Source organism: Kogia breviceps, chromosome 18 (assembly GCF_026419965.1).
Source record: "Kogia breviceps isolate mKogBre1 chromosome 18, mKogBre1 haplotype 1, whole genome shotgun sequence".
Lineage (NCBI taxonomy): Eukaryota > Metazoa > Chordata > Mammalia > Artiodactyla > Physeteridae > Kogia > Kogia breviceps.
Genome location: NC_081327.1, coordinates 12,645,041 through 12,657,873, shown reverse-complemented (window position 1 = coordinate 12,657,873; position 12,833 = coordinate 12,645,041). Strand labels below are relative to the sequence as shown.

The window sequence follows — 12,833 nt, the reverse complement described above, 5'->3', positions numbered from 1 at the left end:
TTTAGACTAGGGGCAGGGCATGCACCAGCACTCTGGAGCCTTCAGGTCCCCCATTCACATCTCCCCACCCCCCAGAATGTGCCCCCCGATCTGGCCATCTGTTGCTTCGTCCTGGAGCAGTCCCTGTCCGTCCGAGCCCTGCAGGAGATGCTGGCCAACACCGTGGAGGCCGGCGTGGAGGTGAGGCTCCCACCCAGGTGGGATGGGTGGCAGGGACGGGTGGGAGGACCTGGGGGTCATTTACCATCTGTTCTTCTTCCTCTCTCTGCCCTGCCCCCCACAGGCCCTCAATTTGGATAAGTGGGTAGGTCTGGCCTTGGGTGTCATCTGTCCTTGCCACCTCTCCTGACCCCAGGTGGGCCTCTTGGGTCCACATCCTGCACACAGAGGCTGGGGGCTCTCCCCCACCCCGGTTGTCAGGGTCTGTGGAACCCAGGACAGGCCAGGCAGGAAGGAAGGAACGGGGTGGGGGCTTTTGAGCTCCTGTTCTCCCACCTGCTCCTTTCTCCTCTTTTCCATCCTTTCCTCCGACCCTCCTAGCTCTTCTCCGCATGGGTCCTCTCCCCTCATCACCTCCCTCCATCCCAAGTGTGAGTCCCCTCTGGTCCAGGAGTGGGTCCACCATGTGATCCCGTGGCCCCATCACATGGCCCCCTCAGAGCATGGGCATGTGAGAGCTGGGACGGGGAGCGTGCTGCGGTCGAGTGCAGGGTGTACACACCCACCCCCGAGAGGCGCTGAGTCTCCTTGGGCCCGGGGTGGGGGGTGGGGGTGGCAGCACAGGGCAGGTCCCTGCGGGTGATGCTCCAGTGTTTAACAACTGGTAGGACGGTACCGGTGCACAGCTGTGTTATGACAGGTGAGAGCAGAGGGGGCTAGAGTTCGTGGAACACGAGATACGGGGGCTTCCCTGAGTGACCCCAGGTATCTGAACCTCTGGAAGAGGCGTTCAGCCCCCTGAGTGACTTTGGTTAACAGGTTGAAGGAGGACAGAGTGGGCTTTGGGGAACAGAAAACACCCCATCCACAGGCTTCTCAGAGACACAGACCTTGCTTCCCCTGGAAGCAGGGAAACTGAGGCAGAGAATCTGTTGTGGGTCTGAGCTGAGGCTTCTTCGCATCCAGGCCTGAGCATGGTGTCTTCTGGGAAGTGTATTCCCACCTGAGATAGGCCAGATGTTTCAGGGGGGTCTGTTCTCACTCTGTGTCCTCCCCTGCCCCCTGCAGTCGTCCCAGGGTGGGGGACACAGGACACTCCTGTACGGCCATGCCATCCTGCTCCGGCACTCGCACAGCGGCATGGTAAGTGCGTCCGGGAGGGGCCGGGGCGGGGGCAGGGGCCAGGGAGTGTGACGCCCGCCCGCCAGGTGGCTGACTCCCCGCTACAACCCTAGTACCTGAGCTGCCTCACCACCTCCCGCTCCATGACTGACAAGCTGGCCTTCGACGTGGGACTGCAGGAGGATGCAATAGGTGCAGGGGCTGGAGGGAGGGGGTACGATGGGGACGCCGCAGGCAGGGAGCTGGGATGCAGAAGGTCTGCAGAACCCCGGGAGCGGGCACGGGATGTTCCAGGGCCAGAGATGGGGGGCTTTGGGGCTGAGAGTCTGGGGGTGTGCATGAACACATTCTGGCCAGAGAGACTCGGGCAAGCAGGCAGAGTCTGAGGACAGGAACTGCGGACTGTGAGGCAGAGAGCTGGGGGCGGTAAGAGGAGAGCTTGGGACGGGGGGGACTGGGAGTCTCCGTGGCTGGGAATGCCTTGGGGAAGAGCATTCTAGACAGCCCTTACCCCGCCCCCACCCATAGGAGAGGCCTGTTGGTGGACGACACACCCGGCCTCCAAGCAGAGGTCCGAAGGGGAGAAGGTCCGAGTTGGGGATGACCTCATCCTCGTCAGCGTCTCCTCTGAGCGCTACCTGGTGAGTAGCATCTCCGTCACCACACACGCACCCCGTCTCCTCCTCATTGGTTTGCCTTGTCTCTGACTCCCAATTTCCAGTTTCCATCCAATTTCTGGTTTCTGATGCCCCATTTCCTGACTCGATCTCGGTTTCTTGACCTGTGGCCTCTAAGTTTGGGTCTCCTGTCTGCCGGTTTCCTGGCTTCCACCCGGGGTTTCTGACTCACTCTGGAACTATTGCTCATCCCCCATTATCTCTGACCGCCACATCCTGGTTGCCCCCAGCACCTGTCGACGGCCAGTGGGGAGCTCCAGGTTGACGCCTCCTTCATGCAGACACTGTGGAACATGAACCCCATCTGCTCCGGCTGTGAAGAGGGTGAGGACCCCAGACCTCTGACCCCTAACCTAAGACCCCCAAAACAGACCTTCAACACTGCCCCTCAGACCCCAAACCAAGATCTCCAAATTATGCACACTTAGATCTCCAACTGCCCACCAATCTGGAACCCTAGAGCTCAGACCTCGAAACCTAAAACTCAGTATCAGACTCCTAATTCAGACCCCAAAGCTCACATGCCAAACGCAGGTCCTGGAGGTCAGACCCCTAAACTCACACCCAAAGCTTAGAACATCGAATTTGTAGCTTATCCCTCAGACCCCAAGCCTCAGATGACAAGCACATGCGACCTCAGCCCCCCAAAACCAGACCCCCAAATTCAAACTCAGATCCCCAAACTAAGAATCCGAATTCAGACCCCAAACCTCAGCCAATCAACTTCATGCCTCCATCTTTAACCTCAAATCTCCAAAATCATCTCCCAGTTTTCAGACCCCCATGCTGAGACCCTAAAGTGTGAACCCAAAACTTTGAACCCAATTCTCACACCCCAAACCTCAGAACCCTAAGCCAGACCCAAGCTGAGACTCAAGCCACAGATCTCAAAACTCAGGTCTTAATCTCAGACCCCAAAACTCAGACCCACCAACTTCTAACTACAAAGCTCACATCTCCCCAGACTCAGACCCCAGAGCTAAGCCTTCCAAACCTCAGACCTCAAACCTCAGATACCAGCCTCAGACCTCCAAAATAACACTCAAAATTCAGACCCTGACTTCAGACCCAACCATCATACCTCTAAACCCAGACCCCCATATCAAGCCCTGGAACTCAAACCTCAGAATCAGGGAACATTAGACCCAAATCTCTAATGACATTCTCTGAACCCAACCTCGAAAATCCAAACTGAGACCTTTAAACCCCAGACCCACAAACCTCCCAACCTCAGCCCTGCACACCCAGACCCCCAACCTCAGACCCCAAATCTCATGCCCCTACTTCAGGCCTCAAGCTGAGCCCAAATCTCAGACTACCACTTTGTACCTTGAAACTCAGATCTCCATCCGCAGACCCCTAAACCCAGCCCCCAGCTTCCCACAGGGCAGAAGCAGGGCCTGCAAACTCCACTATGGCTCCCAGGCCTTTCTGGGGCTCCAGCTTCCCAATGACCACTTGCCTTTGCTCCTGTCCAGGCTATGTGACCGGGGGCCATGTCCTCCGCCTCTTTCATGGACACATGGATGAATGTCTGACCATCTCCCCTGCGGACAGTGATGACCAGCGCAGGTCTGGGCTTGGGGACAAGAGGGTCTGGCGTCTTCGGGCCGGAAGGGGGATGGCAAAGGCTGGCTAGGGGGGCCTGGAACCCTAGGATTAGGGATCAGATTCAGGGGGGCTGGAGCCTGAACTCTTGACCTCACTCTCTTCCATGTACCCAGACTTGTCTACTATGAGGGGGGATCTGTGTGCACCCACGCCCGCTCCCTCTGGAGACTGGAGCCACTGAGAATCAGGTAGGGGTCAGGGGCAGAGGAGGCAGGCTGGGGGAGGGGCTAGGGGTTCCTGGGGGCCCTGGGAGGAGAAGAGTGTCTTGAAGGAAGAACTGAGGAAGAGACCGGAGGGTTTTGAGGGAAAATCTGGGGAGCCTAAGAGAGCAATAAAGATCCTCAGGGTCCTAGAATCCTGGAGGAAAAAGAGGTCTTGGGGGTAGTGGAGGTTCCTGAGGGAGAGATCAGGGTCTCGAGTGAAATTGTGGGTAAAGGAGGGGAGAAAATGACAGATCTGGAAAACTGGCGACACTGAAATCATCTGGGCAGCCCTGAGGAAGTGGTGAGGGCCTGAGAGAAGATTGGGGTTCTTAAAGGAAGGCTGGGGTTCCTAAGAAGGATTTGAGGGCTCCAAGGAAGATTTGGGCACCCTGGAACAGGGCTGAGGGCTTGAGGAAGTTTCAACCGAGACTATGGTGTCCATGGGAGAACTGGGGGGCCTCTGACCTCTCCCTCGTCCTCACCCTCTGCAGCTGGAGTGGGAGCCACCTGCGCTGGGGCCAGCCACTCCGCATTCGGCATGTCACCACCGGGCGGTACTTGGCACTCACTGAGGACCAGGGCCTAGTGGTGGTTGACGCCAGCAAGGCCCACACCAAGGCCACTTCCTTCTGCTTCCGAATCTCCAAGGTCGGTGGGGTCAGGATACCCTCCCTCAGCTGGAGCCCCAAATCCCGCCCCAGCCCCCCACCACTCTGCAGTCTCTTGGGGGGACTCCTCCATTAAATGCACAAGCAGAGGAGGCTGACCTCTTTCCCCTGCCCCTGTAGGAGAAGCTGGATACGTCCCCCAAGCGGGATGTGGAGGGCATGGGCCCCCCTGAAATCAAATACGGGGAGTCACTGTGCTTTGTGCAGCACGTGGCCTCAGGCTTGTGGCTAACCTATGCTGCCCCGGACCCCAAGGCCCTGCGGCTCGGCGTGCTCAAGAAGAAGGTGGGCACCTGGCAGAGGGAAGGGCTGGGGTACAGGCGGGGGCAGGAAGGGGACTGGGGGTGATGATGCTTGAGCCTTTAGGAGTTTGAGGATGGGATTGAGAGAAAGACAAAGACTGAGAGAGAAACTAGATTGAGAGAGACAGGAAAAAAGAAAGAATACACAGATGAAGAGAGAGAGAGAGACGTATAGACAGACATGGAGACAGACAAATAGAGAAAGATAGAGACAGAGAGACAGAGATAAGAAAGACCGAGGTGGAGAGAAAAAGATGAGTAATAACAGACTGAGAATAGCATTCAACCAATTATTGAGTACCCCAGTTGTTGTGGATGTATGTGTGGACAAATAGGTGAGCTATACAGACCTGTTCCCTGCCTTCCCTGTGCTCAGACACTGTGACTAAACCCTCTCTAATAGGAAAGCTACTTTTGACAGAGGGAACAGCACGTGCAAAGGCCCTGAAGTTGGGATGAGGTTGGTCTGTTGCAATCATTGAAAGGAGATCTAGTTTGGCTGGAGGAGAGTGAGCGAGGGGTGAGTCGTGGGAGATGAGGACAGAGAGGCGACGGGAAGAGATCAGCTAGAGCCTTGTGGGCCACTGGGGAGGGTCCTGGCTTTTACTCTGGATGAGATGGAGCCACAAGATAGTCTTGAGCAGGCCAGGGCACGGGAGGTGACCTGATTCAGGTTCACAGGGTTCTTGAGCTGCTTATGGGGCACTGGTACAGGTGGAGGATGCCAGTGGACAGCACCAGGGTGGGGACTGTGGAGTGAGGAAAGGGGGCAGAGTCTGGTTGTATTGAGGGTAGAGCCAACAGGATTTTCTGACAGATTGGATATCAGGGTAAGGGGGAGAGGGATTGAGGATGAGACCATGATTTTGGTCCTTTTTTGCGCTGAGCAGCTGGAAGGAGGGAAGTGCCATTAACTGAGTCAGGGACAGCCAAGTATCAGCTCAGGAGGACGGGCCCCAAGGCCTAGAACTGAACCACTCAATAGACTTGCTGAGTGAATCAGTGAGAAGACTAGGGCGGCACCTGTTTGTGAAAAATGAGGCTGAGGTTGGATACAAGAGCAGAGGATGTAGAGGCAGGCCTGGGCCAGAGAGGGCAATGTGGGAGTCGTCAGCAGGTTGGTATTTACAGCTGCTGGACTGGATGGGGTCCTGGGGAGGTCAGCTCAGGAGAAAGCCGGCAGCCATGATGGTCTCACCTCCCAGAAGGGTGTTCAGGCATTGTGTCTGGGACATGTTAAGTTTGGGGTGCCATTAGAGCTTTCTTGGGGGGGAATACGTCATTAGTAGATACAAATGGAAAGGGTCTGGCCTGGAGAAAGACAAGATAGAGAGAGACAGAGAGGGAGAGACAGGGAGAATCAAAGAGGGACAGAGAAAGAGAGAAAGAAAGACAGAGAATAGATAGCTAGTGGGAAGCAGCCGCATAGCACAGGGAGATCAGCTAGGTGGTTTTTGACCACTTAGAGGGGTGGGATAGGGAGGGTGGGAGGGAGGGAGATGCAAGAGGGAAGAGATATGGGAACATATGTATATGTATAACTGATTCACTTTGTTATAAAGCAGAAACTAACACACCATTGTAAAGCAATTATACTCCAATAAAGATGTTAAAAAAAAAAAGACAGAGGTAGAGAGAGAGATGGACATAAAGACAGAGGGAGAGACAGCGCATGGGATAGGCATGAGAGAGAGAGACAAAGACAGACAGACAGAAACAAAGAGGACAGAGACAGAGAGTGAGAGGAGAGACCTAGAGAGGGGGAAAAGAGAGAGGGGTTGAGAATGAAAGACACAGGGACAGATGAAGAGGGACTGGGGGCAGAGCTGGCAGAGAGATTCCGTAGAGGATGGGGGCAATGTGGGGTCTAGAGTCTGGGTGGAGGTCTGGGGAGCATGGTCCTGGCTGGCTGAGCCCCCTCCTGACGTCTCTCTCCCACCACTGTCAGGCCATTCTGCACCAGGAAGGCCACATGGACGACACGCTGTCACTGACCCGCTGTCAGCAGGAGGAGTCCCAGGCCGCCCGCATGATCTACAGCACTGGTGGCCTCTACAACCACTTCATCAAGTGAGCCACTCGGCCCGCTCTGCCCTGGGGCCAGGCCACACCTTGACCCCATGCTCCTGTGTTCATGCGCCTGACCATTTAATCTCTATCTCTGACATTCACACCTCTTACATACACAAACTCCTGACCTCTACATACTTGACCCCTAATCTGACCTCGACAGCTATGACTTTGACTTCACACCCCTAACACCCTCGGCCCTGGACCTCCCTAGCCCTGACCTCTGCTTTCATGACCTGTCCCTACACAGGCGTGGGTCCCAGGCCCAGCTCTGCCCTTGGCCACTGTGTCACCTCGGGCCAATCAATACCCTTCTCTCTCTCTGTCTCTCTCTGTCTCTCTCTCTCTCTGTCTCTCTCTCTGTCTCTCTCTCTGTCTCTCTCTCTCTCTCTCTCTCTCTCTCTCTCTCGCGGTTAAATAGGTGTGTCTGTGGGAGTCTGGCAGGGACCGGGGGTGGGTGGGGGCGGGACTCTCACAGTGTTCCCGGACCCTCACTGATAAGTGCGCGGTCTCCTTAGGGGCCTGGACAGCTTCAGCGGAAAGCCGAGGGGCTCGGGGTCTCCGGCTGGCACAGCACTGCCTCTCGAGGGCGTCATCCTGAGCCTGCAGGACCTCATCGGCTACTTCGAGCCACCCTCCGAGGAGCTGCAGCATGAGGAGAAGCAGAGCAAGCTGCGCAGCCTGCGCAACCGCCAGAGCCTCTTCCAGGAGGAGGTGAGGCCGCGGCCCGGGAGGGCGGGGTCTGTGGGCGCGGGGGCGGGGCCTTAAGAGGGGCGGAGCCTGCCGGACCCGAGGAAGCAGTGGTCTGAGAGGGGGCGGGGCAGGTGGAGGGGCAGGAGGAAGGCCCTGGCCTGGGTGAACAGGGCGGGGAGGCGGGTCGTAGGGAACACGCGAGGGGGCGGAGCCTTGAAGCGGGTCCGGAGTGGGTTGGTGGGCGAGGCTTTGGTGAGGGGCGGGGCCTGTGAGAGCAAGGTGGAACCGGAACCTGAAGGCGGGGGTAGGACTTGTTCCCTCTCCTGGGAGGACGGGGCGGGGTGAGGGTAAGCTCTGGGCCAAGGCAAGCCAGTGGAGGCAAGGCCTGGGAAGTCCGAGGCTGAACTACTAGACTCAGGGGGCGGTGTCTGTAGGGGTAGGGCCTGCGGAGTGGGAGGATAGAACCAGAGTGGAGCATGGTGGGGGGCCGGACCAGAGAGGTGGGCTTTTGGGTGGGAGGATAGTGTAGGCCGGGACCTCAGCTTGGGTCAGAGGCTGGGGTTCTGTGTGTTATGAGAGGAGACGTGGTGGGCTCCGCTCAGCACGGAGTCTGAGTGCAAGGAGCTGAGAGGGGTGGAAGACTGGAGCTGCACAAAGGTCCGAGGTCTGATGTCTCCTCAGGGTGATTGGGGAGCATGTTCATTTAAAGTCTTCCAAGTTGGCCCCCGCTCCTCTCCAGGGGCTCCCATTGTGATGGGGGTGGCAGACCTAGAAAGGATGATAGTAACAGCAACAAAAGTTAGTAATGGAGTGAGATTAGTATATGCAAAGTGTTTAGAACAGTAACAGCACATAGTAGATGCTATATAAGTGTCAGTGGTTATTGTTACTTTGAATTTAGCCCTTACTGTGTGTTTTGGGTGTTATATACCGGACATCCTCCCCATAACCCCATGGGGGATTGTAATTCCCATATTACAGATGGGTCACTGAAGCGCAGAGAGATTAAATAACAGCCATTGCTGAACAAATATACCAGGGGAGATATAGCTGTCAAGAAAACAGACAAAAATCCCTGTCCCTATGGAGTTGACGTGGGGCGGGAGGATAAATGAGCAATAAAATAGGAGGATTATGTGGTATATTAGATGATGATAAGGAGAAAAACAAAGCAGGGCAGGGACTTCCCTGGTGGTCCAGTGGTTAAGAATCCATCTTCTAAAGCAGGGGACGCGGGTTCGATCCCTGGTGGGGGAACTGAGATCCCACATGCCGTGGGGCAACTAAGCCTGTGCACTCTAGAGCCCACGTGCCGTAACTACTGAGCCTGTGTGCTCTGGAGCCCGCGTGCCACAACTAGAGAGAAGCCCACATGCCACAACAAAAGACCCTGCATGCTGCAATAAAGATCCTGCAACTAGGTCCCGCAACTAAGACCCTACGCAGCCAAATAAATAAATAAATAAATATTTTAAAATTTAAAAAAGCAGGGCAGCAATAGGGAGTGCTGGGGTTGCTGCAGTTTAAAATACAGTAGTCAGGGAGGGTCACCTGAATGAAGCGAGGCAGCCATGTGTACACCTGAGGGAGGGACAGAGGGGAGATAGAGCAAGTACATGGACCATGAAGTGGGAGTGTGCCTGGCAGCTTCCAGAATAGCAAGGAGACCCGGATGACTGGAACTGGGTGAGTCAGGGGAAGAGTGGGAGGAGACGAGCACAGAGAGGTGACAAAGGCCAGGCCATGGTGAGGACTTGCGGTTTGGGAGCCATAGAAGGGTTAGGTCTTTGAAAGTCACAACGAGTTAAGGGCAGAGCCACTGTGTGTGACTCCAACTGGTTGTGCTGTCTACCACGATGCACTGCATCTCTTACTATGGGCCCAGGGTATAGATACAACAATCATCATAGCAGCCCAGTTGTTCACCACCACTGGAATGAATCCACAAATGTGGCATATCCGTACGATGGCTATGGATACTACTCAGCAATGAAAATGAACAAATGACAACCCCATGAAACAATGCTCTTAATCTTAAAGCGTAATACTGAGAGAATTCCCTGGTGGTCAAGGGGTTGGGACTCGGCGCTTTCACTGCCAAGGTCTCGGTTCGATCCCTAGTTGGGGAACTGAGATCCTGCAAGCTGCTCAGTGCGGCCAAATAAATAAATAGAAAAAAAAATTTTTTTTTAAGTAATGTTGAGCAAAAGAATCCATGTGCGAAAGAATACTTACTGTACATCTCAAGTTCAAAAACAGGCAAAATTTTACTAGACTGTTTACGAATGCATGCATAGGTAGTAAAAATAGAAAAACAAGGAAAGGATTTCCATAAAAGTCAGGATAACGGTTATCCCTAGCAGAGAGGGTTGTGTAACAGGAGGGGCATCGAGGTGACTTCTGGGAGGCTAGCAATGCTCTCTTTCTTGACTTGGGTCATGGTTACACAAGTGTTCTTTCATATTTATTTGTTAAACCATATACATTTGATCTTTATTATTTCCTGATTCTGTATTTGCAAATATGCCTACTTGCTAAAATGTATTTGTAACCTCCAAATCGATGCTTGCAGAATATTTGTAGTCATTTGTGGACATGTGCAGAGAGGCAAAAAATTTAAGTCATTTGATGTTGTGTTTCCAGTTGAGGTTGAACAAGGCGACGATCTGCCTTGTTATTTCAACTCTCACCTGTAAGCAAGTGTCCTTTTCGTGGTGTTTTTAGTGCCACACTTGTCACATTTTTGTGCTTTTCGTTAATTTCACTGATTAAAATGGCCCCTAAGCACAGTGGCAAAGTGCTGTCTAGTGTTCCTAAGTGCAAGAAGGCTGTGATGTGCCTTACTGAGAAAATATGTGTTAAAGAAAAGCTTCACTGAAGCATGAGGTACAGTGCTGTTGGTTGTGAGTTTAATGTTAACGAATCAACAACATCTATTAAATTAGGGTCTTTAAACAGAAACGCACATAAAACGAGAGTGTGCATTGATTGATTGATGAAAATGTTGTGCTCAGAGACTCAGAGAAACCCCCTGTGTTTCCTCTGGGAGCCTTGGTTCTCAGGATTCACTCAGTGCTCACGGCAACTTTACGGAACCTAACTACTACACAAAGCAAGAATAGACTGTATATGTTTTATGCTTTTCTGTATGTCCGTTATAATTCAAATTAAAAGAAGACAAAAGGTTAAAACGTTTTTTAAAAAAAGAAAGAGGGCTTCCCTGGTGGCGCAGTGGTTGAGAGTCCGCCTGCCGATGCAGAGGACACGGGTTCGTGCCCCGGTCCGGGAGGATCCCACATGCCGCGGAGCGGCTGGGCCCGTGAGCCATGGCCGCTGAGCCTGCGTGTCCGGAGCCTGTGCTCCGCAACGGGAGAGGCCACAGCAGTGAGAGGCCCGTGTACCGCAAAAAAAAAAAAAGAAAAAAAAAAACAAAAAGAGAGAGAAGGCAAAAATCTCTCTGATGGTTGGTGTGGAGAGTGAGCTGGGCCAATGGGACCAGGAGTAGGGTCCTTGGAGGTGGAAAGGAAGGAAGGAAGATACTGGAAGGAGAAGCACAGATTCTGTCCTGATGTTAATAGGGATGTATTATGTTGGGGACGGAGGCCGAGTGGGACAAGGCCAGGTCTGGAGAGCCGAGGAGGAGAGGAGAGAGTTGGGAGTGAAGGTGCACACAGATGGCTCTGGTTTAGATCTGGGGACACCCAGTCACTAGTTGTTGAAGGAATATGAATTAGCAAGTCCAAGAAAGGCAAGAAAGGGAGGGCCTGGGATTCCTGTGATGAAACCCCCTGTTTTCTGTACCCCAGGGGATGCTCTCCCTGGTCCTGAACTGCATCGACCGCCTAAATGTTTACACCACTGCTGCCCACTTTGCTGAATTTGCCGGGGAGGAGGCAGCCGAGTCCTGGAAAGAGATTGTGAACCTGCTCTATGAAATCCTGGGTGAGGGGCCCCAGACTTGACTCCCTCTAGAGCACCCTAGGTTCCCAGTCCTACTGGGTCTGACCCCTCTCTCCACCCTCAGCCTCTCTGATCCGTGGCAATCGTGCCAACTGTGCCCTCTTCTCCAACAACCTGGATTGGCTGGTCAGCAAACTGGATCGGCTGGAGGCCTCCTCAGGTAGGAGAACCCAGGCGGAGGGGATGAGGACTTGCGGGGACGGGAGGGCAGCAGCCACCTCACCTTTCACTCCAATCCCTGTGCAGGGATCCTGGAGGTGCTGTACTGTGTCCTGATTGAGAGTCCTGAGGTCCTGAACATCATCCAGGAGAACCACATCAAGTCCATCATCTCCCTCCTGGACAAGCATGGGAGGAACCACAAGGTTGGCCTCTCACCCCTGACCTCTTATCCCCTGACCTTTCCCCATGGCCCTCGAACTGCCCCCATTTCCCCATCTTATCTCTTACCTGGGCTCCTCTACCACAAGCTTCCATCTCCACACAAAGGTCTCAAACTCATGGTTCTTAAATGGGTTCTGGGCCACAGATGTGCTGCATTAGCTCTTTGAAGTATTTTTTCAATTTCTAATTTTGTAGCCTTTAGGGGGGCTGCATAGACACTCTCCAGTTTGCCCCAAGTGCTACTGGCTCCCACTGAATTATTTCTAACCGCTTCACATATTTACGTTATCTACCTGGCCCCTGAAGACGCAAGTTTGCAACCTCCACTGATCTAAACCTCATCTTTATCCCTGCGCTCTCTCCCTGACCGACCCTTTCACTCTCCCCACTGACTTCTGCCCTCTTACCCCAGTCTTTTTTTTTTTTTTTTTTTGGCCAAGCCATGTGGCTTGCAGGATCTTAGTTCCCCAACCAACGATCGAACCCAGGGAAGCTCAGAGTCCTGACCACTGGACCGCCAGGGAATTTCTCAGTCTCTCTTTTCTTACATTGCTGATGTCTTATCCCAACTCATACGGCCCCCGCCTCTTGCCTGATGTTTCTCTTTGACCCCGATCTCTCTCTGTGACCCCTGACCTCCCACTTTCACCACCTCTTCTCAGTCAAAAGCTCCATCTCCCATCCTGATATATCATCCTTCTGGTTTCCCACTCTGGGTCTTCCATGGACAACACCCGCCCGCACCCCACCCCGCCCAGGTGCCCTCACACCCTGACCTCTGACCTTGACCTCCAGGTGCTGGATGTGCTCTGTTCCCTGTGTGTGTGCAATGGCGTGGCTGTGCGCTCCAACCAAGATCTCATTACTGAGAACTTGCTCCCTGGCCGCGAGCTTCTGCTGCAGACAAACCTCATCAACTTTGTCACCAGGTCTGGCCCCTAACCCCTGACCCCAGAACTCAGAACCTCTCAATCCCCTCCCTGA

General features: G+C 54.0%; 1 protein-coding gene across 2 annotated transcripts in view; it reads left to right on the top strand.

The window, feature by feature from the left end:
- The window catches only part of RYR1 (ryanodine receptor 1), a 117,283-nt gene that overhangs the window by 6,519 nt on the left and 97,931 nt on the right, over positions 1-12,833 (top strand). For both annotated transcript variants that reach the window (XM_059044978.2, XM_059044977.2), the window contains exons 3-17: positions 76-180; positions 1,228-1,302; positions 1,395-1,473; positions 1,810-1,922; positions 2,189-2,282; positions 3,437-3,530; positions 3,683-3,757; positions 4,264-4,420; positions 4,561-4,725; positions 6,691-6,812; positions 7,331-7,526; positions 11,312-11,447; positions 11,530-11,625; positions 11,712-11,830; positions 12,645-12,778. In XM_059044978.2, the coding sequence (XP_058900961.1) occupies positions 76-180; positions 1,228-1,302; positions 1,395-1,473; positions 1,810-1,922; positions 2,189-2,282; positions 3,437-3,530; positions 3,683-3,757; positions 4,264-4,420; positions 4,561-4,725; positions 6,691-6,812; positions 7,331-7,526; positions 11,312-11,447; positions 11,530-11,625; positions 11,712-11,830; positions 12,645-12,778 (1,760 nt within the window). The remainder of the gene's footprint in view (positions 1-75; positions 181-1,227; positions 1,303-1,394; positions 1,474-1,809; positions 1,923-2,188; positions 2,283-3,436; positions 3,531-3,682; positions 3,758-4,263; positions 4,421-4,560; positions 4,726-6,690; positions 6,813-7,330; positions 7,527-11,311; positions 11,448-11,529; positions 11,626-11,711; positions 11,831-12,644; positions 12,779-12,833) is intronic.